This window comes from Clavelina lepadiformis, chromosome 5 (genome assembly GCF_947623445.1).
Source record: "Clavelina lepadiformis chromosome 5, kaClaLepa1.1, whole genome shotgun sequence".
In the NCBI taxonomy this organism is placed as follows: Eukaryota; Metazoa; Chordata; class Ascidiacea; order Aplousobranchia; family Clavelinidae; genus Clavelina; species Clavelina lepadiformis.
Window position 1 is genome coordinate 3,028,490 of NC_135244.1, and position 27,921 is coordinate 3,056,410.

At 37.5% G+C, this 27,921-nt stretch overlaps 1 protein-coding gene across 3 annotated transcripts; it reads left to right on the forward strand.

Annotated features, from left to right (window-relative positions):
* The first annotated feature begins 1,554 nt into the window (after nt 1–1,554).
* Nucleotides 1,555–26,839, forward strand: LOC143458884 (E3 SUMO-protein ligase RanBP2-like). 3 transcript variants are annotated; one of them, XM_076955779.1, is made up of 69 exons: nt 1,555–1,709; nt 1,805–2,011; nt 2,217–2,348; nt 2,433–2,552; nt 2,646–2,762; nt 3,118–3,260; nt 3,333–3,459; nt 3,632–3,883; nt 4,161–4,293; nt 4,383–4,518; nt 4,661–4,838; nt 4,920–4,972; nt 5,106–5,229; nt 5,416–5,609; nt 5,727–5,841; nt 6,002–6,103; nt 7,081–7,198; nt 7,325–7,383; nt 7,612–7,689; nt 7,932–8,060; nt 8,210–8,332; nt 8,407–8,656; nt 8,800–8,936; nt 9,008–9,088; nt 9,444–9,534; nt 9,728–9,876; nt 9,955–10,113; nt 10,309–10,534; nt 10,851–10,925; nt 11,008–11,097; nt 11,411–11,560; nt 11,878–12,047; nt 12,386–12,517; nt 12,706–12,928; nt 13,193–13,342; nt 13,578–13,771; nt 13,956–14,040; nt 14,249–14,386; nt 14,735–14,856; nt 15,088–15,145; nt 15,274–15,411; nt 15,531–15,655; nt 15,968–16,076; nt 16,251–16,373; nt 16,576–16,700; nt 16,988–17,156; nt 17,319–17,426; nt 17,641–17,795; nt 17,972–18,094; nt 18,290–18,394; nt 18,805–18,993; nt 19,253–19,412; nt 19,530–19,635; nt 19,723–19,781; nt 19,962–20,079; nt 20,354–20,441; nt 21,124–21,258; nt 21,436–21,564; nt 21,903–22,035; nt 22,347–22,499; nt 22,697–22,824; nt 23,049–23,253; nt 23,410–23,589; nt 23,913–24,080; nt 24,390–24,565; nt 24,929–25,081; nt 25,411–25,548; nt 25,893–25,989; nt 26,293–26,839. In XM_076955779.1, exons 1-69 carry the CDS (start codon nt 1,635–1,637, stop codon nt 26,400–26,402), a joined length of 9,300 nt encoding a protein of 3,099 aa, XP_076811894.1. In that variant the 5' UTR covers nt 1,555–1,634; the 3' UTR covers nt 26,403–26,839. The 3 variants fall into 3 exon arrangements, with proteins under 3 accessions (XP_076811894.1, XP_076811896.1, XP_076811895.1); XM_076955781.1 differs by having other exon boundaries at nt 13,193–13,336; XM_076955780.1 differs by having other exon boundaries at nt 11,881–12,047.
* Nucleotides 26,840–27,921: the final 1,082 nt, after the last annotated feature.

Genomic DNA, 27,921 nt, shown 5'->3' on the forward strand with positions numbered 1-27,921 from the left:
TGGCGCCGCCAATATATAGTTAGTTGCCTTCGAAAACACGACTTTCTATCTTGGCGCGTAGACAAGTGTTGGTTCACAACCTCAGGTTAGTCCTCTTTTGCCACAGCAGGTGTTGGTGTTGAACTGCCGGGGTAACTGGACTTGGGCTGCTGTAACCAACCGTACCTACAAAAAGGATCATCTGGTTTTACACTTGTATACTAGACCCTGAAATTTTGGATTGTACTTTCACTTACGGTCCAACCGCGGTAGCTTATTTTTGTGCTATAGAGGTAAATTCGCGCATAGCCTATCAAATTGTTGAATGTATGTTAGAGCTTAATGTAGGTGACACCATGCTGCCACAAATACGAAGGCCTGGAATCCGGCAAACCCAAAGAATTAAGTCAACCAGACTACCGTAACCTTCTAGGCCTATACTGTATAGTGGTAGGTTGTTCTGTATCAGTACAGTGAACATAGATTTAGGCTAGCCTATATATACAGGTTCAAAGTGACTATTATTTCACTGTAAGTCAGTAAGTAGGTCACGCAGCCACTTGTTAGAGATAGGCGGTTAGGTTAGGTTAGGTTAGGAATAGCCTGAATGGGTATGCAAAAAGTTAATTTGGCAAATTACCGAATTTGGATTTAATTGAAGTTAGCTTTAAATCTAAAAATATAAGTTAGGTTTAGGTTACTATGTTATAACACTTAACCAAGTCAAAACTGCAGAGTTTGGCATACACACACTCAATACTGCTTTTCATGAACTTTAGTGCCCCACTTAAGGTACGTTATTTTGCACTAAATCACTTGGAAAGAACTTTTGTGCACTAAATTTTCAATTGATTTAAACATTGAATAAGTCAAACTGTGTAATGTGCACTGTGTGAACTTCCATTGCTTCTGAGCATTTTTAAACACCACGCTTGTCATTTTTGGTTGTTTGGCGTACGTAAAATCTTGCTGAAAACGACTATACTCTGCAGTCCGGCCGTAAGTTAGGTTAAAAAGAAACTATGAAAAGCAGGCTAGCTTCGAACGTCTGATTTTTAAGTAAAATAGTGACAGCCATGGGCCCACAGGATTACTGAAAAAGCTTTTTCCAAATTCAGTAACCGGCAGCAGGTAAAATAGATGGAGGCAATTAAGATTGCATATAATTAATTAAGGCAACTTATGTAATTTATGCTGTGAAATACATGCCACTGTTAAGTGTTTTGAACATCTTGTTGTTAAGGTGCAAAAGGAAAACATTTCTAACATTATACTTAAAATTTGGAAAGTTTGTCATGTGATAGGCCCAAGCCCGACTGGAAAGTAGGGCAGTTTTCCACCAGAAATCGTATGTGCAAAGACTCAAAATTTTGGCGTGATGGCATGCGCAGAAGCCTCATTTTCTTGTTTATGTATTATAAATTGACTTTTAAGCAACCAGTTTTTCTTAGGTTATTTATTAGGTTATAAATCAATGTGAAAATAACAAAGAGAATAGTGTTACCTGCTTGTTGTATGTCTTTCCCATAACCTGATTGTAAAAAATTTGTAGATAAATTACATGCATATTTCAGATCTAAGGTTTAAAATTCTCTCAGTTTTTTTATTTAAAAAATGGTTTGATCAGCGTTAGTTTTTCCATGCGATTTTGAAGGATGGTGTCATCATTGTCAGTAAATGATGTTTCGAGTATTATAGACAAGACGATAAAATCCACGAATCCAAGAGATGTAAGTTTACAATACAGTTTTTATGTAACCTATAATTATATAGTGTATCCCTTTTCGTACAATAATCTCTGCAAACTTTTTATGTCCTCTTGCAGTTGCCTTTAAAAGGTCTGTATTTGGGTCGTCTGCTAAATCAGTCTGGTCAGTACCAAGATGCAATTGAATGGATCGTGAAATATTTGAAGAAATACGACCGCGATGCCGCTGCCTACAGACTACTTGGTGATTGTTATGAAAAGTTATTGGAATATGAAGCTGCAATGCGTAGCTACAAACAATCTCTGCAAGTGAAGCCTAATCAAGTAATTTTTATGAATTATACAATTTTGCTTTATTCTAATTTTTTGTCAGCAATGTCAAATCGATATCAGTGTTGGTTTTATACCAATTGGTTACATTTGTGGCGTCATTCTCACAGCAGATGTCATTTTTGAAATTTGATGCTGATTAATTTATTACCCACCAAAGATTATTATTTTTGAACTGTGTTACAATTTTTTGTCTCAGTACGATCTTGTTCTTCACGTTGTCGAATTATTCTTGAATCCTGGTCCCACACAAAACCCCAACAAAGCTCAGGTCTGGTTGGACAAAGTCGCAGTTGCTCTGCCAGGAGATGCGAGAGTTTTTAAAATGAAGGTTAGACTGTAGCAAAGTGCTAAAATTATGAAACAATTCACCCATAATCCATCAGAGCATGATATTTACTGATGCTTTGTCTAGATGGAGTTGCTGTTAGCTCAGCAAGCGAAACCAAAGGAGTTGGAAGAAGCCATCCTTCATGAATTGAAGAAGAGACCAACCGATGTTTCATTGCACATACAATACGTCACCTTTATGAGGGTATATACAGCATTATTATTTACAAGGAATAAGGCCCCAGGTATATAATTTTAGAGAAACACAGAATTTTTACATACAATTCAATTCTTGTAGACGCAAGACCGTCTAGCTGATGCACTTGTTTACTGCAATAAAATAAGCAATACGTTGACTCCCAGTCTTGTAGAGGGCAACAGCAAATGGAATTCTTGTGTCGTTAACATTCTCAAGGTTAGCCTGATTCTTTCTAAAACTGGTTATACTAAAGTTTTTATATCTTTTGCCTGCCTCTACAATCTATATTACCAATTATCAAAGTTCTTATCGAAGAATACTTGTCAGTAAGTAGGGTATATAAAAAAAGAATTTCTCACTAATATACATTTAGCAGTTGGGCAATGTTGTTGAAAAATTCTTGATTTGGTATACTTGCTGAATAATCTTTTTTGTTTTAAGATTCACTTGGTTTAGCACCTAACCTCTTACTTCAATTAAACAATCCTAATTTCATTTGTCTGGTTAATTGATGTTTACTTCTTTTGTAAAAACTCCATTGTACATATGTAAATGTTTATGACATGAACAGGAAAATGCTGAATTACTGGCTGGTCGAACTGAAACCAAAGACTTCACTGTGGTCCATTGCCTTTTTTTGGAAGCTTTATCAAATCTGGTCCGACTTAAAATCGCAGATAATAAACACGAGAAAGCTTTAGAAAAACTTGCACTGTAAGTTTGTTTCCTCGTATGTAATTAGGGGCAATTTAGCGCCTTTCCAATGCGGTTGTGTTTGTGAACCAGGATGGACAGGTTCCTGTGGTCAGTGGCCGCCCAGCATTGTGGGAATGAGTGGCAGACGGTGATTGAAGAGATAAAGGCTCAGTTTTGTTGGCTCGTGGCTACTCTCCTTATCGATCAAGCTCAAAGGGTTAGGACTTGTCTTGATATGTCATTGTTTATATTTTGTTATCTATGTTGCTGTGGACTAATTCCATTGTTGGCTTAGATCTTCTCGTATGTATAATATAATTAACCAGTAATGTATTCACACTAGCCTTAATTATTATATTTCTTGATAATTAATAGTAATTGTTATTCAGAATATTTTATCCTGGCCCGAAGCCAGCAAGTTGGCAGTCTTCTTCTATGCTTACAACACTTTGGTACCGGAACCAAATTTGTCGTCTGCCTGGGCTGTTCGTTCTCAGGCCGTATATCCCAACATGCCGGAGCGACTGCACAAAAATGCAGGATTTCGAATCAGTCAATGCTGCCACATGCTGCAGATACTTAAAGCTAAAGCTGGTGACAGTTGGCCTGATATGGTGCAACAGGTTGAAGGCTCAGAACTGGTTAGTGTGTTGGTTTAAATTCCATATAAATGGAGTTCTAATGAGGAATTCTTTTGTTATATCAGTCGCTACACCCGATTTTGAATGGTTTTTATTGTGGTGCAGTGGCTACTTGTGGTATCTGTCCTGTGAAATTGTTATTTTTCAGGGTTATTGTTCGTATGTGTGACCTGACTATTTTGATCGGCTGAACATTTTTGCTTGCTAAAAATTTTTGGGGACTGCATTTCCTGCTATTAACTGCATTTTTTACTTTAGTGCTGTTTTTGCATCACAGCTTGGCAAGCTCACTCATCGTTGTTTATTTGGTGACTCCAGAGAAACTCGTATGTCATTCTTATGCAATGCAAAGATCACATGCAAACGTATTGCTAGTCCAAATTTTGAAATCATCAGCAAATATGATGATCGTAAGTATGCAAATAGTTTTTTTTTCTGTAATTTACTGACATCAGTCCTTCTATTAAAATCGTTGACACTTCTTACATCTGTTTTAAAGTTGCAGCAGCCAGTAGCAATCTCCAAGTAGTCACATGGATGGGACTGCAATGGTCCCAAAATGAGTCTGACTTCTTGTCATGGTCATCACAAGCTTTCCCCAACTTGAAGATGGCACCTAGCAGCACAACTCTAGGGTTTGTTCCCTGTGCAACCAATTCACCAAAGTTGTAGCTAATCCAGTGATAACGTGTCATTGCTTAGTAGTATTACGAAATAAGAGGTTTTTTGACGTGTGTAATCGTATCAGTGTAAGGTTATGTTAAACTACATTTGCAGTGCATCGTTGCTGTCGCTGAACTTAACCGACGTGGATGCGTTTATTGCGGGCTGCGTCTTTACAACCAAGAAGAAAGCAGAAATATGGAATGATGCAATGAGTACCATGAACCAATTTAGTTTATCGTGTTCCAGCCTTCCTGTGATGTTGTGCCGCCGACTTACCACGGAACTCCAGGTTGCTAATTGCTGTTTTTAATAATGCTGTTAGCAGTTTTTGCAAACTGGTATTCATGCGATTCTGTCACTGCATTTCTAGGAAGCTTGGTGGAATGCAGCTGTGAAGTTTACGAAAAAATCATCAAACTTAAGGTGAACAATCTTGATAAAATAGTGTATTTTCATGTTGTATATTTTTAAGAATCTTGTTGGTTTCAAACCAAATTTTTTATTTTGTATAAGTTGATAGATCACCTGTTGTAACTTTTAAGTTTTTCTATTAAAGTGCAAGCGATGTGTCTAAACTGAAACCAGTTTTACAACGTGGTTTGGAATGTCTTCGAGGTGTTGGTAATCATGGTTTGGAAACAGTCTTGCTTACTAAGCTGGCCAAATATTTTGCAGCCAAGGTAAAGTGAACCTAGCGCATTCTTGGAGTTGCTTCCACCTTATAAATTGCTATTATTACAAGATTTTATAACCTTACAACATGCAATTCATAGCATATTGTTTCAGCACAAAATGCTAGCAATTACGTTTTAACTCGCGGGAATGCTTAAAATAGTCCTAAAAAGTATTGCCAACGATTTGTCTAGGCCTTTTCACTTCATGAAAACAGTGGAGTTTCAACTAGTTGGTACATTTATCAACGGCGTGCCGCTATGTACTGGTCCGCCGCGACCACCGATCTCATTCGGATATCTGAAGGAAGGAGCACCCATAGACATCAGACCAAAGATCAACTCTTCCCGTCTGTTTTTAAAGAACTTTCTGACGAGGAATCTAAAAGGTATGATACACGTTTCGTCTAACTTGTGACTACTGCTATCACTCCGCTTTGATGATATTCTCCTCTTTGATGTTATACGTGCGGTGTCAGCATCATTAATTCACCGATTTTGTGCAGTTTGCTATCCGAAGCTTACATGTGTCATGGTGAACTTGCAGCTCAGGAAAACAGAATTGATGAAGCGTTGTCTTATTATGGGAGAGCAGATATACCACAAGCTTCCTTCAGTCAGGTATGGATTCTAGCCTGATGCTTTTGTTATGAGTATAATTCAGTGGTTATTAGTGTTTTAATCATCAACAAATACCAATATTAACCTTCAGTTAACATTATTAATCAAAAGCACACAGCCTTGCAACACGAAAATTCTATATGCATTCATATTTTCACAGGCCCACATTTACAAGAGGTTGGCCGACAGTGTTCTTAACGCTGCCAATAACAAGACTCCAGTGATTGATGCAGATAAGAAGCATGAGCAATACATTAAAAGAGTTGAGTACCATATCTAATAAATGTTCCATCTACAGCATACAGTGAAAATTCGTTAAAACAAAGCGCAAAATCGCACAGAACGTGATAAAGTGATGAACCACAAATAATAGACTCGCACAATGTTAGAGATAATATTTGTGCTGCTGTCTAGCACAAAGGTGTCCTCCTGTTGGTTTAGGCCAGATCCGGCCCACAAGATAAATTTATCGGTCCACCTCACTAAATCACAAATGTGCTTATTGTATGGTAGCCTATTGAACAAAGTGGGAATTTGGCCGGCGATCGTCAGTTTTTATCATTATCTGGCCCTTTGTGAAAAAAGTTTGGTGTCTCCTGGTTAAGGCAGTGCCCGCGATCCCTGAATTATATAGAATCGGTCTGTTCTTTTGTGGAATTGAGTTTTAAGTTATAAAATCTTGCTGGTGCATGTTTATTGTTTATGGCTCACACGAGTTTGTCACCCTGATACAACATATCCTCTCGCAATGACATTTTAAGAACTTTAACGTTGGTGTTTGTGTTGAAGTTTCATTGTATTGGCTCTAGCAAGTAGTTTAAATGTCCTTAGTGGAAGCAATGGTGATTACAAAAGTGGAAAATGCACACTAATTATTATTTTTAGTGTTGGACTTCAAATAATAAATTTAAAAATGTTCATTTTATTTACTGCGGTGGTTTTAAAATCCCCCCCCCCCCCCCCCCCGCCTACTTATTTATCTATAATATAATTTGTCCCAAGAGTACACACTTCTAAGGGGATAAATTTAATAAAACAATTTATCCAAACCATTAATTTCTGTTGTTTAATGGCAGGTCGATAATAATAAATTTAACACTGCCAATGTATTTGTATCATATTATTTGTAACTTTAGGATTTAAGGAAATTTACCCCGTGGTAGGTGAAATTTTCTCCCTTCTTTTCGCTTAAGACTTGATTCACAGTTTACATAACAAAATGCCTGGAACTTTGCGCAGAGACGACACTGCCTTGAAGTGACTCTTTCAAGATTGCAAAAATATCCCGATGAAGACTTACACGAGCGCACTGTAAGGTTACTATCAAGTCCGCATGTTACCCCACCTCGAACTTCAGGTAAGAGCGTAGACGAACGCCTAATTCACGTCCTGTACTTCTTTCAAGAACTGCTAAAATTGAGTAACGTCAGCTTACACTTTATACGTGTACGTTAGGTTATACGTTAAAATTTGTTTTTTGCAGGACTGAACAAGTCTGGTGATTACTCTTTGCTTGATCCAAGCAAACAATCTACACCCAAAGTATGTCTGTTGTCTATTTGCTTCCCCTCTGTGGCATTAGTTTACAGTTTTATACATGCGGAATAATTTTTCTATGTTCATGTTGTATATATGGTAATACGATGAACTTTAAGGAACAAAACCAAGCTTTACCAGACATTTTAGCAGGAAAAAATCATACGTGTTATATGAACAGACAGTACACTGAATACCACAGCATGTTGTTTCATACGAATTTTGGAATTACAGGCAAACGAAAGCATTCTTTCCACTCTCATTGAAAAGGATTCTGTTACAAATCTGGTTGATACAATCACAACTTTGACGGTAAGCCACTTCCATAGCAACGACATTGAATAAACGTTTGGAGCAAAGTGGTGGGAATTGAGCATTATTTGAAGAATAAATACCAGAGCTAGCAACGTGACATTTTCATTGCATTGAAAATGAGCTAAGAATAAACTCGAAACGTTCGCTCATATAAATGAGTCTTTTACGGCTCTGATATTTATTTTTTGAATAAGTGTAACAACATCTCATTGGAATAATTTTGTCGGTGATAACTTTAGTCGGCGATGTCGAGCTTGCAAATGGAGATGGGGCATTTACGTGAAGAGAATAGCCGGATGAGACAGTCTAGCTTGAGTCAGCAGTTCACGCCTCAGCGATCGTCGATAAGCATGCCATCTACGAACCAGGTATACGTTACGTATTCAGTAAAAACATCAATGATTTTTTAGATACTTTAAGTAGTTTTGCTTATTATTTTAATTGCAGAATTTGACTATTTTGTTTCACTTTTTAATTGTGTGCAATATAATTTGCATTTGAAATTATTTGTTCTCAGGTAATGACTCCAACCATGAATTATCCCGGACAGGTTTCTACGCCGCATTATCCAGAACATAGTTTACCAGTGAGACCGGAGTATATTGCTCAGAATAACATGGGGACACCACAGAGTGCACAGGTGGGCTTTTCTGTTGATTATATTTACAAAGTTTTAAAAAAGTTCTCTGCGATTTTTGCCAATTTTTACAATAGACGCTACAGTATATGGATCGGTATCAGCAACAAGCCTACCACAACCAGTTAATGTCGTCACCACATTACAACTATGCAAGTTTAATGATGGGAAGTCGCGGCACACCAACACACAACCAGGGCTATCAGGGAATAACGCCTCAGTACATGTCTGACCCTGGGTATGGTCAGTCCCCGTCGAATGTCTACGTCACCAACAATCAACAACAACAACCTGTCAATGTGTTAGCAGCAAGTTTACAGAATAAAGGTATTTCTTTGCCTAATTTATACTCACGTATGGGCAAGCAAAAATAAGACACGATGGAACAATTAGTTTTTTAAGACAATATTTTGTGGATACTTGATAAAAAATTTCCGTAAGAGTTTGAAAATACTTTGCATTGGCATCAGAATTGGCTTTGCAACAAAGACTTGGCTCGGTTCTGAGTGCAGCGTCATCATCAACTGTCACTCCAATGTCAAAAGTTGATCAACAGCCAAGCCTAGCTGCAATGTATCCCACCAACTCTTCAAACAATACCTTTCAGGTCATTTATTTGAGTTTCGAGTCTCGCTTTAAAATGATTGTTCAAAATCTAATGAAACTTGGTCAATGCAGGTCCAGCAGAAGGCTCCGTCTCCTCAATTATATTCCGGTGGAGCGTCTGCTGAGACTAAAACCATGATTCAAAAACTGCTGGTTAGTTCACTTGAGATAACATCTTTCTGAATTGTAATTGCTCGAGGTAAACTCCAAAAATGATCTGGACAAACCCATTTTATAACAATTCTTAATGGGGGACGGGTATTTATATCAATAACCGAGTAACATCATCAACAGAATAATGTCATAATGATCTGAATAATAATTTTAAAATTCAATCAATGCAGTAAGTTCTCATATCATTTCCGTACTTCACTAAATGATAAACACGTTGCTGGTTGTATTTCATCCTTTAATAGTCTCATTGCAATATTTTTTTTGGTTTATTCACGGTCATTTTGTTCCTGTGATGAAATAAATATGACGCCCATTTAATGTTTTTATTTTCCAGTTGAACAAGAGTTCAGTTGCTGCAACTTCGAGTGGTCCTGCGCCTGTGAAAGAGCCATTTCTCAGTAAATTTGTCAACCCTAAATCCCCAGGTGTAACTTTTGTGAACGTTTTAAACATCCCTTCTTTGTGTGCTATTAATAGGTCTAAGTAGTCTAGAAAGATGTTGTGGTGATATGTCTCATACGACAATCTGTTACTTTCCATTATTTTCACTTATAAATGACAACTAATTGCTCTCATTACAGTGTAATTTTCTAACCGACAATAAAAATTTTCATCCAGGAACAGAGATGAAGTTTCAATCTCCTGAGCAGATGGATCGTGAGAACCAGGAGCTGGAAGCCCAGGAGCAGGCCGATGAAGATACTTCTCATCTCAATGACACTGGGCCTCACTTTGAACCGATCATAACTCTTCCTGACTCAGTGGAGGTAACAGGATCTTCCGTACTCGAGTTATTTCTCAGAAAAGTGGAGAAAAGCTTTCTAATTGTGACAACGCTTCTCTAGGTGAGGACTGGGGAGGAAGAGGAAGAAGTTGTTCTCACGGAGAGGTGCAAGCTCTTCAGATGGGATGACAGCCAGTGGAAGGAGAGAGGAATTGGTGACATGAAGATCTTACGTCATGTTATAACCGGGAAGTCAAGGTTGCTCATGCGGAGAGAACAGGTATCTTATAATCTTGTTAACTGAAATGTATTAAATATTATACCCAGTGTGAGCTCTATGAGATCGAGTTGTATAAGTCTGTATTCATGGAAGCTTTCAGTAAGTTGCTGGATTTTTGAACATTTTTTGAACAAAAGATTGGGAAAAAAATTGGAAAAAATTTTGATTTTGAACAAAACTTGACTCTTTTCACAGGTGCATAAGATTTGCTGTAACCACGTCATCCAGGCAACAACGTCGTTGTCTGTAATGGCCAAGTCAGATCGAGCTATTGTTTGGTACGCTCTTGATTTTGCCGAAGACGAACCGAAGAATGAACAGTTCGCTGCACGCTTCAAAAACCATGAGATTGCTATTAAATTTAAAGATGCCGTAAATGAAATTGCTGAAAGCCCAAATCGAGTCACTCCAAAGGAACCAGGTTTGAATATTTACTTAAAATTTTAACATTTGTAATTTGACTTGTGTTCTTAAACTTGTTTCATGATATTATTTAAATTTCAGATATTTTGATTTGATTTTTAATTTTTGTTGAAATTCACAAACGATTATTTTGTAATCAGTCCAGTATTTAGTAACTTATTCTGGTAAAGCTATGAATACAGATTTGATGTTTCTCTGTCTATGTGGATGCTAACTTTAAGGTGTTAATATTAAGGCCATATTATTCTTTATTGCCAGATATTGCTTTTTATCAATTGTCGATTTTATCCCTTTTTTGTTTAAAATCTTTACAGTTGCTTCTTTTAAAACTGTTTCAAAGCCAGTTTCCGAGCCTTCAAAGACTAATACAAACACAACTACACAAACGCGTATGTCTTTGTTGAATAAAAACCTCTGTTACCAGACTTTCAAGTCAGCTTGTATATGACTCTGTTTTAACTTTTACAACAGTCAATAGTGCTGCCGCCAAGTTTAAGTTTGAGATGCCACGACCAAGCCCGGTTATTTCCCAGGTGAAGCCACAAGTGACTACAGAATCTGGTAATTTTTTTAACATTACTTGGTTTTTTTAGATAACATGGTTTTAACACTTGTACCACTTTGAAATTATTTGGAACTCTACAGATTCAGTAACCAACTCAAAATGTATCAAAATATTAACCAACCGAGTGTAGGCTGAAAACTACTTTTATATGGAAGGGCTTGATCCCATCTTTGTGTATTTGGTTTTGAGTTAATATGAGAATTTCTTGTTATTGTCAATAAGTAGGCTCGTATACAAATTATGTATATTTTAGCTTGAAGTTGCCTTGTTTTACACATTTACTTTTAAAATGTCACACAAAAATCGCAGAAAAACCTAAAGAATCGGTATTTGGCAATCTTGCTGGTGCGATGTCATCAGCTGGCTTTAGTGGCTTTGACCCAAATGGTGGAATTAAACTTGGTGCTTTTAAAAAAATCTTTGATACTAAACAAAAACCAAAGGAGCAACTAACAGATGGTGAGTATTTCCTACTTATTTTAAAAGTATATTAAGATTTACAGTTACTACATTTTACTATAGCTCTTATACAAACACAAATACTGCAGTTACTAAGCACTGCTTTGGATGTGCGCAGAAGTGTGTTGATCTCTTAGAGCATAGAAGTAATAAGTAGCACCTTAGACAAGTACGTCAACAAAAATTTACGCCTGAAATTATGTTAACCCTAAAAGTGCTATGCTGCATGCTCCTTGCTGTTTCAGTAGGGCAGATAAGGACCACATAAAAATATTATTTAAAATCAGGCTCGACAACGTCATTTACACTTTACTTAGCAGCAGGAAGCGGTGATCTTCAGTCCAAGGAGATCAGCTCCACTGAAAGAGATCAAGATAAAGAAGAAGAAGAGGAGCCACACGACCAGAGTGACCACAGCCCGGATTTTAAGCCAATAGTTGATCTTCCTCAACCTGTAAAAGTTTTAAGCGGCGAAGAAAATGAGGAGGTAGAATGGGATGCTGGATGTGGTCAAATCTTGTAAAAAATTTGAAGCTTAGCATTGTTTTTAGGAAAATAAATTTGCAATCTTACTTTGGTAGATCTTTAATGTTTTTTAGGAATATGATTTGAGTATTAGGAGTTTACCATTGATTTTATACCAGCTATAAGCAATAACTTCTGGCATTTTTTTTGTAATTATGACACCAAAAAATCCACCACACCACTGAATTCCAAAGCAACTTAATTTTATTTAGGTAGTTTACGTTTAATTTATAAAGACAAATGCAAGCTCATTTATGCTACTTGAAATTTGTTGAGCAAAATTTTTAATTCCCCATCCAGGTGGTATTTAGCGAAAGAGCAAAATTATACCGATTCAACAGCGGGGAGTGGAAGGAACGTGGTTTGGGTGACATGAAAATTCTCAAACACAAGGAGACAGGAAAGCATCGTGTCGTCATGAGACGGGAACAGGTAAAATTATGAAGCTTGTTCGTTGCCAAAGTGTTTTTGTTAGGACCGTGCCTGTTGTAACCACCTTGCATTTGTACAGTGTTTGTACTGGTAATGACTTAACACGTGTATCAAATGTTTTCAATTTGCGTATCAGTAAGAAATATTACGCTAAATTCATTTCAACTCTTATTCTATCAACACGGCAGGTTTTAAAGATTTGTGCAAATCACCACATCGCGAGCAGCATGGCACTGGCTGCCTATGGCAACTTGGGCAAGGCCTGGATGTGGACAGCATTTGACCACTCAGACGTCGACGCTCCGGCTCAGGAAATGTTTGCCGTTAGATTTAAAACAAGTGAACAAGCGAAGGAATTTCAGGATGCTTTTGTGAAAGCTACACTTGCTGGTGACGCCACACAACAAAAAGGTTGGTTTTTACACTTTCAGTTAAAAACAAATATTTTGCTTTGGAATAAATTAAGTGATGCTCAATTGTAGTTCCTAAACACTGAGTAACAGTCAACATGTTAGACTTACAGTGTTACAATCTGAACACGTCAAAGATACCACTAGTTGATCTCATTAGTGTCATATGGGACTTTAGCAACCTTTGTACTTCGTGTTGATCACTGTTACATATTTCTATGCTTTCGACCAAACCCGATAGCACTGATGTTAACATTTCTCACAGCTCCGACACAACAGACCATTATGGCTCCTACGACACCTTCAAAAGCCGCATCTGCCTTCCTGCACAAGGAGATGTCCCAATCTTCCCAGAAGTCTCCACAATCCTCCATACTGCAACAACTCCTCGTCAAGAGAGAACAACCAGGTGCCTGTAAGTAATTTCATCACACTACACATAGACTTTTTATCGATGAGCTCGTGGTGAATAGTGTATTTTTAAATTTAGACCTATATTGTCTGTTGTCATTATTGTGGTTATACCTGGTTTGCTTTATGTATCATTTGGCCAATTTGAAGCAAGATGTAGGTGAAGTAACTTACTTAGTTTTCTCACCAACAGTTTTTGTTTATTTTATGCACACATTAAAACTCGGTACCATTTGCAGTCCAACCATCAGCTCCAATGCCTAGTACGACTGCCGTTCCCTTCAAGTTTGGCACCTCATCACCCAGCCCAAGTTCACTACCAGCTATCAAGTTTGGTGCCTCATCATCCAGCCCCAGTTCACTACCAGCTATCAAGTTTGGCACCTCATCATCCAGCCCGAGTTCACTACCAGCCATCAAGTTTGGTGCCACAGTGAGTTCAGTTGAGCGTACTTTTGCCATTTTCATGTTCTGTAAAATTTATAGGCAGTTGCCGCTATGCACTGCTTATAGATCCACTGCTGGTAAAGGTTGTCTTGTTCGTGCTAAGTTTTAAATTTTGTAGATTTTTTTGTGTGTAAATGTTTCTATTGACTATCATTTTTGCTTTTTTAAAGACCCCTGCCACCCCTGTTAATCTAGTGTCGTCATCACAAGTGGTTAGTTTAGCACCAACTACTCAAAGTGCTACTTTATCGCAAGGTATGTTACACACTTTCCCTAATTTGATTCTGTTTTTCAGTTGTTGATGCAACTAATTAACTAGTTGTTTGCATCAAGATTTTTTTGCGTGCTTATTAACCGCTCATACAATACAAGCAGTGCTTGGTAAGGTTATTTTGAATGAGCTTAATTATTAGATGTCATACCTTATGCAATAGTTAGCATGTTGCATGTTTTTACAATTCAGGTGGTTTTAATTTCCCTGCAAAACCAGCTGGAAGTTGGCAATGTCCTGATTGTTGCGTCACAAATGGACCAGAACACCAATCGTGTCCATGTTGTCAGTGTAGGAATCCGAGCTTACCAGAAGAAGTGAAGAAAAATGGTAAATATGGTTAAAATAAGTTATGCATTTAGTTTAGAAGTAGAAGTAAGCTGTAAGTTTTTTAATTAAAGTTTGGAAATCTTCTTTCCATGTTTCTTTTCTTTTTGAGACCAGATGTGAAATGTAATTGTTTATGTTACACAAATTTCCAGTTACTACATTAAGTTTAAAAAATCTGTCACTATCAGCGATAAATGTGCTAATGGTAAAGGTGGAAACCCACAACAACACATAAACTTTTAAAAGAATCTTTCAAACTTCTTAATGCCAAAAAATGTTTATAATTCTAAGAAAATAAATTTAATAACGTTAATAGCTAGTAAATTAAAGTTTGTTCAAAATCTTTAGAACCAAGGCAGCCGACAAGTCCACATAAGGTATTGTTTAAATTCGGAACCGATATTTCAACTTCTGTCACCGCACCACCATCTGGCATCACATTTGGCATACAGGCATCCAGCAGTGGCAAGGCAAGTTTGATTTTGAGTTGTTTTTGAACTAATAATGTGTGGTAGTTCTCACGTAATGTGACTGAAAGGTTTTTAAACAACTACTGCACGTCTCCACAAAGCTCGTATGTGTTAAGTCAGCGTGTCGTACCGTACGTGTTTCTGTTCACATCGTTTTCTGTAACATTGCTCAAGGGCTGTATTGTTATGTTTATTCTGTATTAACAACAACGATTTTTTTCTAAATCACAGCCTCCTATTTCTGAATCTGATACTTCAAGGAAAACTGGAATCACTTTAGCGGCACCAGGTTGATTAATATTTGCATGTTTTGTCTCATTTTAATGCTGTATTATGATTATTTTGAAGCAATATTTCCCTATTTCTGGTAATGGTAGTGCTTCTATATTTCTGTCATGTTATGTTTGCTATATTCAGGTGGTTTTAATTTTCCCTCAAAACCAGCTGGAAGTTGGCAATGTCCTGATTGTTGCGTCACAAATGGACCAGAACACCAATCGTGTCCATGTTGTCAGTGTAGGAATCCAAACTTACCAGAAGAAGCGAAGAAAAATGGTAAAGGAATTTTTCTCACAATTAGAACGTGTTTGTTCTATTTTCTTCTTCAAAATACAAGAATCAACAAATACTGTGAAACCAGGTAAAAAGTCATTCTTCTGATTTATGATTTGTAGAAACATCTAAACCCACTGAAACTTCCAAACCTCTGTTTTCATTTGGAACCGGGCAACCATCTACCACCCCAACAAACCTGCCTTTTAAATTTGGAGCACCCAAGCTGGACGATGAAGAAAATAAGGTGATATCGACATCATTTGACAGAAATCTATTAATCTCGATGCCGAGATAATCCAAATTACGTAATAAAGATCTTAATCACCTGATTTTGAGATTGTTTTTGTTTTAGTTAAATATTCATGCTTAAATTAACCAAGCTTTCAAAATATTTTAAAACGTCAAATTTATCGAGATATCAAAGGTTTTGACCTGTTGTTTTTTGTAGTGGAATTATTCCGGTGTATTTCTGTGATTCCCTTTTCATCCCACTCGCAAATATTTCTTTTCGAAACTTATCAACAAACTGTTAAATTTTGTTTGACATCTTTTGCAGGAGGAATCCAAGTTGCAGCATCCCACATTGCAGAGAGCAGGAGGACACCAAGCATCCGAATTTGTTTTTGGATCTACAGGAATGTCGTTCGGAAATAATACTTCATCAAGTGAGTTTGTTTTTTTGCTGATTTTAGTTGAAAAGTTCGTTTTTTTTAATGATTTCCGTCAATGGTTTGGGTCAGTCAGGGTTGAAAATGATTAGTCTTATAAGTTTTATATATTTTAGTTTGTATTTCATTACCATTTCACATAAAAATTTTTATTTTTTTTTTTAAACTTAGATAACTCTGTATTTGGCATTACTCCTCAATCCAACATCTTTACAACATCCACACCTCCAACTCTCGCTAAAGCGGATTTCCCCATCACAAAAGATGAAGAGGAAAACGAGTCAAGTGATGCAGGTAAGAGGACGACAAATATTAACAACCAGTTGTAATTGGCCTTTTAGGTAGTGATATGGCTTAAACCTGTTGCAACTTCTACTCTGTAACTGATAGTTAGTTATTTGGTTGCTGTTAATGTTATGTTAGATGTTGGTGTTAATGACATGTTGTTGTTAGTTAATTGTTGGATATTTATTATTAAATCTCTCTCGAATCCCAGAGTCCTATTCAACTTATGAGGAAGAAGATGAGGAAAGTGAAGATTATGATGACGATGACGATGACGATGACGTTGCTCTTCGGATCACTTATGAGTCTCCAATGAGCAAAGTGACTCCTGAAACAGTAAGAAGAGATGCTTATCTCTCAGAAAAACTATGGTAGCATGATTGTATACAGACATACTCGGAAGATGGACATACTTCACGGCTCTCAGTTTATTGATGCTACTATCTCTTCTTTACTAGAGAAGAAGTTAGCTTGACAACATTGCTACCAAAATATATGCCTAGATATCTTTAAATTAACAAATTGTCGATTACGTTTCGCACATCTGGTTGCATTGGTTTCATATTGCCTGCCCATTTATGAGTATCTGTTTCATATATCGGTTCATCGTTGTGCTTTGTTAGATCACAGAGGAGCAGTTGACATCATTTGATGGTGGTAGAAAAAACGAAGATGAAGTTGTTTGCCTGGGAGAGATCCTTCCATCCAAGGAACTCCAAGATAAAGCAAAGCACCTTCAACTTCCTCCTCACTTCTACAATTACCTGGAAAAAGCCGGAGGATCTGATGATGGTGAGAATGTTGCCTTATATGGCAATTGGTAACGATGTAACAATCACTAGTGTCAGCTATTGGCAGTATCTAGCAACGACAACTGCTCTTCATTTTCCACAGTAATTTCAAATACTGTTGTCAATCTATCTCTGTCTGACGATTGTTTTTTAACGTTTAAAGAGTCTGTGACTTCATCTTCAAATGTGAAGCCCACTTCACAGAAAGACGAGAAAACCGTAACTAACGTGGAAGCAACGCTCCCGTCTAAAGACAGTGGATTTACTTTCGGTAAATAAAATAAAAGCCAATGCGTTTAAGAGAGCTTTTGATGAGATTAGACTTTCCTCTGACCCCCAAAAAAATCATGAAAAGTTACGGAAACTTTCATATGCAATCCAAGTCCTTCTCTCATGGTCACCAGTTTAAGGCAATGACCTGCAGAACCGGTTTAAACAAAATAGATAATGTTTCATTAATTATTATTTATGAATCATTTCGGCAGGATCTGGGATATTGCCATCCTTTGCGGAATTAGCCGCTGGTAGTTCAGGATCCGGTTTTCGTTTCAACGCCAACAGAACTTCATCAGCTTTCCAACCTGACACGAAACCCATGTTTTCATCCCAAGACCCAGAACAAAGCACAAACACTGCAGAGGTAATTTTATTTCCTAATTATCTTGTTGAAAATTCTGAAATTTTGAAAAAAATTTTTCAGCCCAATACAATGGATTTGTTGTAAATTGTGTCTTGAGTTAAAATCCTCTCCACAAGTTCAAGTAGTTTTGCTGCTTATAACTTGCACTAAACAAAGATTTGAACTTCCGGTTTCAGGATGGTGACAACATCCACGTCACTCCCATTGTTGATCTTCCTCAGAAAGTCACCATGGTAACAGGAGAAGAGGGGGAAACCACCATGTTCAGTAAAAGAGCAAAACTCTACAGATATGATGAGGTATGTGTCACGTCCAAGTTTTTACTTCACTTGAAACGGCAGTACACCAGTTTACAGAGTAAAATACGTCTACTGTGTAATGTAATTTGGAATACTGCAACAGTAATTACGAGTTCAGTTAAAATATCTGATGTCGAGTCTTGTACTGACGCTCTATGATGTTAAGAATACTGAAATTGTCTTCCGTCACTGCAGGAGACTTCACAGTGGAAGGAACGTGGACTCGGGGATATTTGCATAAAGCACGATGCTAGTAGCGGCCGATTCCGAATTCTCATGCGTCGTCAGCAGGTTTTGAAGGTATTTACTCTTGGATTATTTCATGTGCAAATGTCATATTTGTTATGCTCTGATACAAAACTCACCGTAATCACCGCTATGACTCAGCTGAGAATATCGTGAGCAGATTTTGAAGGCATATTCTGACGCCTGATCATGTTATATTTATGGGCAAAAGACAACATATTGCTTACGTAGTTGCAGGGTTGTTACCAATTTGTTTTTTTTTTCTGACTCGAGTCAAGTCATATCATCAGAAAATCTAATTCGAGTCGACTCGTGCCAAAATTTTAACCAATTACCAACTTATTCTCTTCCTGATTTTTTTGCTGAAGTTTAGTTCCATCCGTTACTCGTTGCCGTCATAATCCATCCACCATAAGCAATTTGTGGATGACGAAATTATTTGTTAACTTTTTTCTTCTCCACAGGTTTGTGCAAACCATCTCATCACAGCGGAGATGAAGTTGATCCCGTTTTCTGGATCCGAACAGATGTGGTTGTGGGTTGCAGCAGATTTCTCCGAGGATCAATCGAAACCCAATTTGGAGAAGTTTGCCGTGAAATTCAAGACGCCCGAATTTGCCCAGGAATTTAAACAGAGCTTTGAGGAATGTCAGGTGGGCTGGAATGTGATTGTCACATTTTTGTGAAGACTTTCGGCAAAATACTTTCAGTATTTGCATTAACATTTAGCAAAGTAATTCAATTTTAAGTGTTAGTTTGTAGGTCATAGACTGTTGAGCATTTTCAAGCAATTCTTTTTTCAAATAATTTCTTGAGATAAACAATTCTTCCATCAGTTTGTTTTCGTCTATGAGTTTCCTGATGTATTCGCAAAGCTAACGTCCCTATTGTTTGCATTTTTTCTTTTCAAAGCTTCTTTTAAAATCGGACGGTGAAGCAACCAAGAAATCTCCATCTCTAAGCACTTCAACATTGATCAGCAATGCCGAGAAGATGAAGTCTGAGTTGGGATTCTTTAAAGATAAACTCTCTGTCCAGCCCAAAGTTGATCTGGAAAATACTTTCACTGAAAGTACGGCAGTAACTTATCCTTGTAACAAATTTTACGTAACCTGCAAAATCCTTTAGAAATAAATGAAAACAAAAGGTCACTTGTGCACGTCCTGAAAAAACCTGATGTTTTTCTCAGATTTAAACCAAACTGGAGTCGCCGACAAGAAATTTGACATGGGCAACCTGCAACTAACCCCTCTTGTGAAGCAACACGAGAAGAACAAGAAGGACAAGATGCAAAGGTGGGTGTTTGTTAACAAGAGTTGTAAATTCTCAAAAAAACACGTTTCATAAAGTTGAAGTGTTGCCAGTATCATGTATTTCCTCAGAGATTCATCAAAACGCGTGGAAAATGCAGCAGCTCCGGACCAAGAAAATGATGCGACAAGTAAAAATGATATTGGACTTACCAAGTGTTGCTAATTTCATTCTAACAGCAGAACTAGCTGCTGTGTTCTATGTTCTTGCAATGAGTCTCCAAGATTTAGAATCTCAGGAATAAAACTCGCATCTTTATTCGTATGTAAATTTCTTAAGATTTGTAAATTTCTTTGTATTTTTTAAACAGAGCTTGAGTTTGCCAAAATTGGATTAAGCAAGTTCGAGTTCAAGTTGAACAAGGAGTCACCAAAAGTCAAGAAAGAAGAGTCACCGCGACGAGGCATCAGCATTTGCTCGGCAACCAGGTCCGTGTATTCTGCTGAGTCCTGCAACAAAGTTCCTCATATTTGTAGTTGTTTTATGATGGTCCAGTGCAGAGTGAGCGGCAGAAGCGGCCAATCTTAGATTGAGTGTTTCGTGAATTTTTGTGACATCTCGGATATTTTAAATGTCAATTTGCTTTTTAGTTTTTATTAAGACTGCCATATCCTAATCGCCATACCAACAAAGTTTGTCCTTATCTGCAAAATTAATGTAGCGCCGATATTGACATTAAAACACTTCCTCGTTTGTTTTCAGTGACGACTCACAACCAGATATTCATTTTGAACCCATAATTCAACTTCCGGAGAAGGTCGTTGTTCCGACCGGAGAAGAGAACTCAGAGGTACACCTACAATAGACATATAATATATTTTGCATTAAAAACCTGTTGAAATATCGTGTTCTTCAGAGCTGCTTTACCCGAGAACCAGTTTTGAAAGTTACTCGAGTGCTAATTTCTCGGTACTCAGATGTACTTAATAGTTTTTTAAAAACTTAAATTGGAACTTGTTTGTCAAGTTGATTTGTTATTGTATATTAATCTTTTTAAAACTAAGTTTAAGCTGCTATGCAGTACGACCGGTCAACAGTCGTTCGTCCCGTTTTTACCCTGTCACCCTTGTTATCATTACTACTGATACTATATGTGTAAGGATGTAGGTAGTGTGAGGCAGAAACACGATGGTCTTGATTGACAGTGGAAATTGATTACAAACAAAGTTAAAAGTTGTTCTGTAATTTCTACATACAGTATTGCAATAAAATACTCGAGTACCTATGCCTAGTACATGGTGTACTTACCACATGGCCTGATGTTTGAACTCGAATGTTTTCTAAACTAAGTACAGTACTTATACTCGAGTAGCAAAATGGGTACTTGTATACAGCTCTGGTATTATTACTTAATACGCAGTTTATTTATTAAGATAAGACCTTTGTTTTAATGTTGGAGTCGATTGCTTATTATAGACCGTACTTTTGACGCTTGAAAGTTTCAAAATATCCTCATTCCTCATATATTTCAGGTTTTGTTTGAAGAGCGTGCCAAGCTTTATGTGTTTGACAGCGGCAAGGAATGGAAGGAAAGAGGACTCGGCAACATCCATGTTTTACAAGATGTCTCTTCCTGCAAGATCCGCCTAGTCATGAGACGTGAACAGGTTGGACTAATTTCACCAAAATATTACTCTTTTCAGCAGTTTTATCGCTTTAGTCCCACAGGCACTGTGTTAGTAACATCACCTGTTATAGCTGATGTACGCTAGTTCTGTCATGAATTTTACATTTCAATCGTGATCTGTTTTCTCTTCATAATCTTTGGTATAAACTTTGCCCAGGTACTAAAGGTCTGCTTGAATCACTTTGTTACATCAGACATGAAGTTTGCGTTTAAGGAGGGCTCAGACCACAAAGTCCTCCTCTGGGCAGCTCTGGACTTCTCCGACCCGGATAAGATTGATGGAGAGGTACGTTAATTCACCTTTAACCTTGGCCAGTACAACTTCAACACTGGATAATAAATCGATATTATAATTGGCTCAAAACTAGACACAGCCTAGACTTTTGAGCAGTGGTTTCCAATCTTTTTGTACTTGCGGACCCCTTAGCTGCAATAAATCTTTTCTCACAGACCCTTGACTTTGAAATTATTATTTAATAATTGGCTACATGTGAGAAAAGAAGCCCGGGTTGGGAATCACTGCTCTGGAGCATATTCTTGTGCACTATTGCAGTTGAAATATTTAGTTTTTGCCTTGTAGGTCTTCAATGACTACAGCGCTCATAGAAAACTGTTTATTTTCAGATGGCGCAATTTGCCGTTCGCTTCAAGTCGGCAGAGATTGCTGAGCACTTTCTCCTGACGTTAGAGCAGGGAAAAGACGCAGCAGATGACGGAAGACTCGTTGACCCCATATCATTATCACTCAGTCGGTCACGTGAGTTCAGTTTCGTACTTCAATTTAGCCATTTATGTCATGTAAGATAGGAAATAGGATCGATTGAAATCCTGAATGAATACTGTCTGTACGATAATTGTTGTTACTGTGCTTCATGGCAGTAATTATATAATGTATTGTGTTTTTGCCAGTCTTGTGTTGTCGTGCCCAAGTACTGTTTAGACGTAGATTTGTTTCGTTGGCTGTAATAATGAGCCCAACAGTCTACCACAGAAAAGTTTACTTCTTATAACTACCGAAGAGACTGTTGTTTTGCAATGTAAGTTACATCTTTTGAACACCATCTACAGTCCTGGCTGAGCCGTCAGTATTATCTGAGGACGGAGATGAGAGTCGCTCTTCAAATATTTCCCCAGTTAAGCCAACAAAGCCAATGTTTTCATTTTCCAATATGGAAAGTCCTTTTACGAAGAAAGATACAAAATTTGGAGACTTTGTGTTCGGTGAGAATGTATTTTGCAAACTTTCTTCTACTTACGTAACCTTGTCGAAAGTGTTGATAATTAATTTATCTTTAGCTTTCTTGTACCTTTTATAACCGGACAATCCATGCTCTATTTTGACCTGCTAACATAACCTGCTCATTCCACCTCTATTAACTATGCATTGTTTCATCACAATTGTGTCTTCTGCTACCCAGGCAACACTCCGCAATCTAAACCTCCTGTTTCAACCAAATTCGCATTCGACACGAGTTCAATATCTTTCAACTTCGGAAGCACGAGCACACCAACCGCATCTGCCTTATTCCAGCCACAAATACCTACGGTAAGTAAACCTCAAAGTTATTATTTTGGCTTGTGGGCGCAGTGTTTCAATGTGTTTTTTTTCAAAAATTTCTGTTGTTTTAAATACTTTTCAAGAGATGCAAAAATTTGTTATGAAATAGAAGCAAGATGATGTTGTTTAATTAACATCTATGTTAATTTATTATAATTAATAACTTATTCATAAACAAGTTCAGTTCAAAACCGAACAATACTATTGTTCAGACTAAACCAGTTGCAAGCAAATCCTTGTTTGGCATCGAAGACAGTACACCAAGTACAACTACTGAGAATACGGCTCCTGTTACAACTTCAAGTAAAGCCATGGCACCTTTTGCTTTTACGCCCCCTTCCCAATCACCATTTCGTTTTGGGCTTGCCGCAGCCAATGCAGAACAGTTTAAAAAACCAGACGACATTCCAGGCACAGGCATGGACCAGTTATTGCACTTACCCTGGATGATACTTTAGTAGTAGTTTTGACGATTTAGTCTGTTTTCTTGTTTATCAGTTTGTTCGAAAGACCCCCATTTACAGGAGCCAAGCTGTATTGATCGATCAATCATAATACTATGTCTTATAACAGGCACAAAACCTGAATTATCTTCCAAAACTGAGCCCCAGGCGATATCTGAGATCACAGATGTTGATGATGATGTAATTTTTGTCTGGGAGGCAACTCCATCAGATGATCAGCGTCGTCGTGCAGAGAAACTGATGTTGCCTCCGACATTCTTCTTATATGAAAATGATGAAAAGAGAACTGGTGAGTAAGCAGTGATTGATTAAGGAAGTGGAAGTGGAAGTGGAAGAGTTGATGAAAATACCTGCTTGGATAAATTTTTCTGCATGGTTTAATGTTATTTTAACGTCATAGTTATGTGAATGTGTTATTTTAATCAAACAACCGCAAAGCGTATCACTACGTTGCATATAAATTACAAAACCGGCTCTGACCAACATTCAAAATCGCAATATTATTATCACGTAACAAAGCCAAGATATTGTGCAAACTTAATTTTTCTTTAACTCTTAAGTAAGTCTCAAGCAAATATCAAGAACAGCAACATCCTGAATCTCTTTCTTCAGATGTAGACAGTGATGAAGAAGAAACGATCCTGGATTACATGGATCGCCGTGACAACCCAAACAAGTACGCATCCTCATCTTCCGAAGAGGAAGAAGACAATGAAAGTGATCAAACAGATGATGCAGCATCTAACGCTTCTGCAACAGAAACTCCAGCACCAGAAGAAAGTAAGATCATGTTCTGAGGATGATCAGCTTATTGTCAATGATTCAGAGCATGTGCCATGCTACACTAGCTCTGCATTGGGGTTATTCGTCTTGAAATTATTCGGCACACCAAAAACATTGTGCTTTCTACAGCATAAGTTAGGCAAAGTATTGCTCGTAGCAGAAAACTACTGTTAGTTATGTTTCAAGGTCTGTATAAAACGGTGCATTCTTAAAATAATAGCACCTGTTATGTGTTTGGACAGCAAGGCTACTGCTTACACCAACATTTCTCAAATTTTAACTAATTAATCATCGTTTTCTGTTTAGAGCTGTCTTTTGCCGCTTTTTGCCAAACCGATGGAGCAGCAGAGAAGAGCGAAAGGCCACAGAGTGGCGGTAACTTGTTTCAGAGCTACGCCGGGATGACCGGCTTCTCATTTGCTTCGATGGCGACCACTGAGGGCGCCAGCAAGCACGCATTTGGATCAAGAAAAGACGCAGCCGTGAGTACGACATGGAATTAGATTCGTGGCTAAATGAAGAAGTTTGTCATTAATAATTATGTTCGAAATATTTGCTATAACACAAGAAAGTTATTATTGCAGTCTGTGGAGTGAAATAAATAGACACATGTCGATGCCCAAAGCTTGCAATTTGTGCATCATTTAAAGCATGATGTTTATCAAATTAATGGCACATGATGACATTGATGACTTAAATGGCACTTAACATGTATTCTGTTGTGCAAATGTTCCTGCTTCTGTGCCGTCATACTTTACATCGACTGCATCGTTACATGTTTCCACAATGTCGTATTCCTATGATTCTGGTCGGATCATTTATGACCTAATGTCGTTATTATTCAGTTCAACGTGTCGGAGACAAGCAAGGTCCTCTTCTCTGGCCAGGAGGAAAGATCAGACGATGCTGATCCGGAGTCGTTTAATCCCGAGTACAAGCCAGCCCTGAGCGAACCGCCTCCTCTGGTCGAGGTGAAGACAGGAGAAGAAGATGAAGAGGTTGATTATTTTGTAATAGTCGAATAATTGTTGTAATGATTGGTTTGATGTGACTCGAAGCGGTTTGTGTTGTTTTAATCGGTTCCCTTGGAATGCACCTACGTAAAAGTTTTAATTGTGCTGGTTAATAAATTATAATCAGCTTTGGACACTGCAAATCCAATACGTTATTTATACAACATGTCTCAATTGCTTAAGATTGAAGTGATAAGTTCAGAGTCAATTGTTAGAAAATATCTTCTTAAGATACCATCTATTATTTTGGCTTCACATTTAATCATCAGGTTTCAACAAAACCCTAAACTCCCGTTTTCGTTATTTTTTCTCAGATTCTGTTCAAGGAACGTTGCAAGTTGTTCCGGTTTGACGACCCAACTTCATCCTGGAAGGAGAGAGGACTCGGAGACATCAAAATCCTCTTCCATCCTGGACGCAACTGGTACCGAGTTGTCATGAGGAGAGAGCAGGTGAAAAATGTTCTCCCCTAAACAACTTTGTGTTTTATTTTTAATTTTTTGTTGGCGTTTTTTATCGCTTTTTTCATTTTTTTCACCGAGTTCTGAAAAACATTGAGGGTTGACAATAATTTTAGTAAATTTTTAAGTTGAAATCTTAAAAACTATCATTGAACTTGCAAAATTTTAACTATTTGCCAAGATCTTTAGTATTTTAAACTCATCTGATTTCCTGAATTTGTGTGTTTGTGTAAAATGTCGCGTCTACACGATTCATCTTACACCACAGGTCGGTAGTTTCACTGAAACCAGGAAAATTCCCGAGTCTCAAACTTAATCCTGTTGTTTTATCCAAGGTGTTGAAACTGTGTGCAAACCACATGATCATGAAGGACACGAAACTATTCAGCGGTGGTGAAAAAGGCTGGATGTATGTCGCTCAAGATATGTCAGGTGTGGACCCGACTGTTTTTATTTTACGTGTTGTTTACAACCAGGTTGATTGATGGTTTGTCACTTTGTTTAAATTTATGATAACCACTAGGCCGTGGCTACATTGAAACGAATGAGGCCTCCGTAGATATTTTCGAAATCTGGCACTAACATTTCTAAGTACCATTAACTGCATTCAACAACATTCCTGATGAGGGAATATTTAACACATTTGCCTCCGCAAACATTTATCCCTGGCCACGTCCTTGACAACCTTTGGAAATCGCTGACCTTTCTGGAATATTTACTTTATCATTTTTTCAGGGGGACAAACTGTTGTTGAGAAATTCACGGTTCGATTCAAGAATCCGCAGATTGCTGAGAATTTCAAGGAGGTTTTCGAAAAATGTCAAGCCAGTACGAGTTTCGCTTAACTCGCTTAGCCCGGGTTCGCTAAGAAACTCATCGAAGTTTGGTTGCATTATTTCACACTATCCTGCATCGATTATATGATTTATTTGCCGTATTTTATAATTTAGTGTATCAGTGCGTTTGTTGTTGCCTCTTACGTAACATTTTTATTTGTGACGTAACAATCGTGTTCGTTAGATGGTCAAAACCTCCTGCCAAATATTTCAAGGTTTTCTACAGAAAGCTCGCGCGGTACCAGCGTGTACTTGAAGTGCGGCGAGGAAATTTTTTTGTTATTGTCACGACAAATGTGTCGATGTATGTGTACTATTGAAATAAAACTTGCGAATCTGCCGAAGTGAATAAAATAGTAAGTTGCACGAATGTTAAATCTTATTTTAACAGTTTATTGTTTAAAAAACTACCCGCTTTGCGTATTCAATTAAAAGATCAACAAGAACATGTAGTAATGACTTAACGTAATTTAGAGGGTTTTTCGTTGTTTTTTTAAATTGGCTGCTAGTTTGCTACACTGATTTGTAATAAGATTATTAAAAAAAGCAAAAAACTGATAACAAGTTTAATTTACTTTTTGAAATAAAATTTTGTTATTTAAATGCGAATGCAAGCGCGGTTGAACAAACAAAATAACAAACACTTTTATTTTCTTCCCTATAGTAATGTGACAAAAAATGGTGTAAGTTGAACGAGACACAACAAATGTTGTTTGTGAAAGCAGAAGAAATTTTTTGTTTTGATTATGACGTAAGCATTTTAACTTGCCCTTGTGAATTCATCACTAAATAAGAGGCACAGCGATATAAATGCAAGACTAGCCTGGATTTTCATTTTGAGTGTGATGCGACCATTTTGGTACAACCTTAGTCATACATTAATAAAAACATCTGTTTAATATTAACAGACTTCAGATATAAAATTATGACTTCTTTCTTTCAATGGATTCGTTGCATTTGAAAGTTTTTCATTAATTCAATTTTCGGGCATTCTTCTTCAATCTTTCGCTTTTCCTGCCCGCATGCTGCATGTGCTGTGTGTCGTCATCATCATGATCGGCTGCATCGGATCAAACTGTAACACAAATACACAATACTACCATTTTCGATTTTGTGAGGTTAAGTAAATGTTAAATGAATTTGGATTCTTCAACTTCATGGCATAAAACATGCCGCTTATCTGCAGCTGTCCATAACACGGCCCATTGTGATCAGTGACCATTCGGGAATTTTGAGGAACACAGTCCGGTTTAAACTTCCTAATTGCTGGCCACGTTTACATTTAGCCGGCTTTAATTAGCATACAAGTGACAGCAATCTTTTTCGTTGTCTGCGAGGCTATTGCATAACAATCGAGCTAAAAAGCGAGACAAAGGTCCTTTTTAGACGAGAAAAAAGGAACTCGTTTTACCGGGAATTTAAGGTTAAAAAGGTAACACCGCAGAGTGTATATTTGCATATAAGGCACTTCGAACAAAGTGTTCACACAATTGCCGGCTTAAAAATCGCCTGAAAAATATTTGTTTTC

Excerpts from the sequence above, each read along its gene's own strand:
- LOC143458884 (XM_076955779.1), top strand. The coding sequence starts at position 1,635 with ATGGTGTCATCATTGTCAGTAAATGATGTTTCGAGTATTATAGACAAG. Across the intron at positions 2,349-2,432 it reads CGAGAGTTTTTAAAATGAAG|ATGGAGTTGCTGTTAGCTCA; the intron begins GTTAGACTGTAG and ends TGCTTTGTCTAG. Across the intron at positions 15,656-15,967 it reads TGGACGATGAAGAAAATAAG|GAGGAATCCAAGTTGCAGCA; the intron begins GTGATATCGACA and ends CATCTTTTGCAG.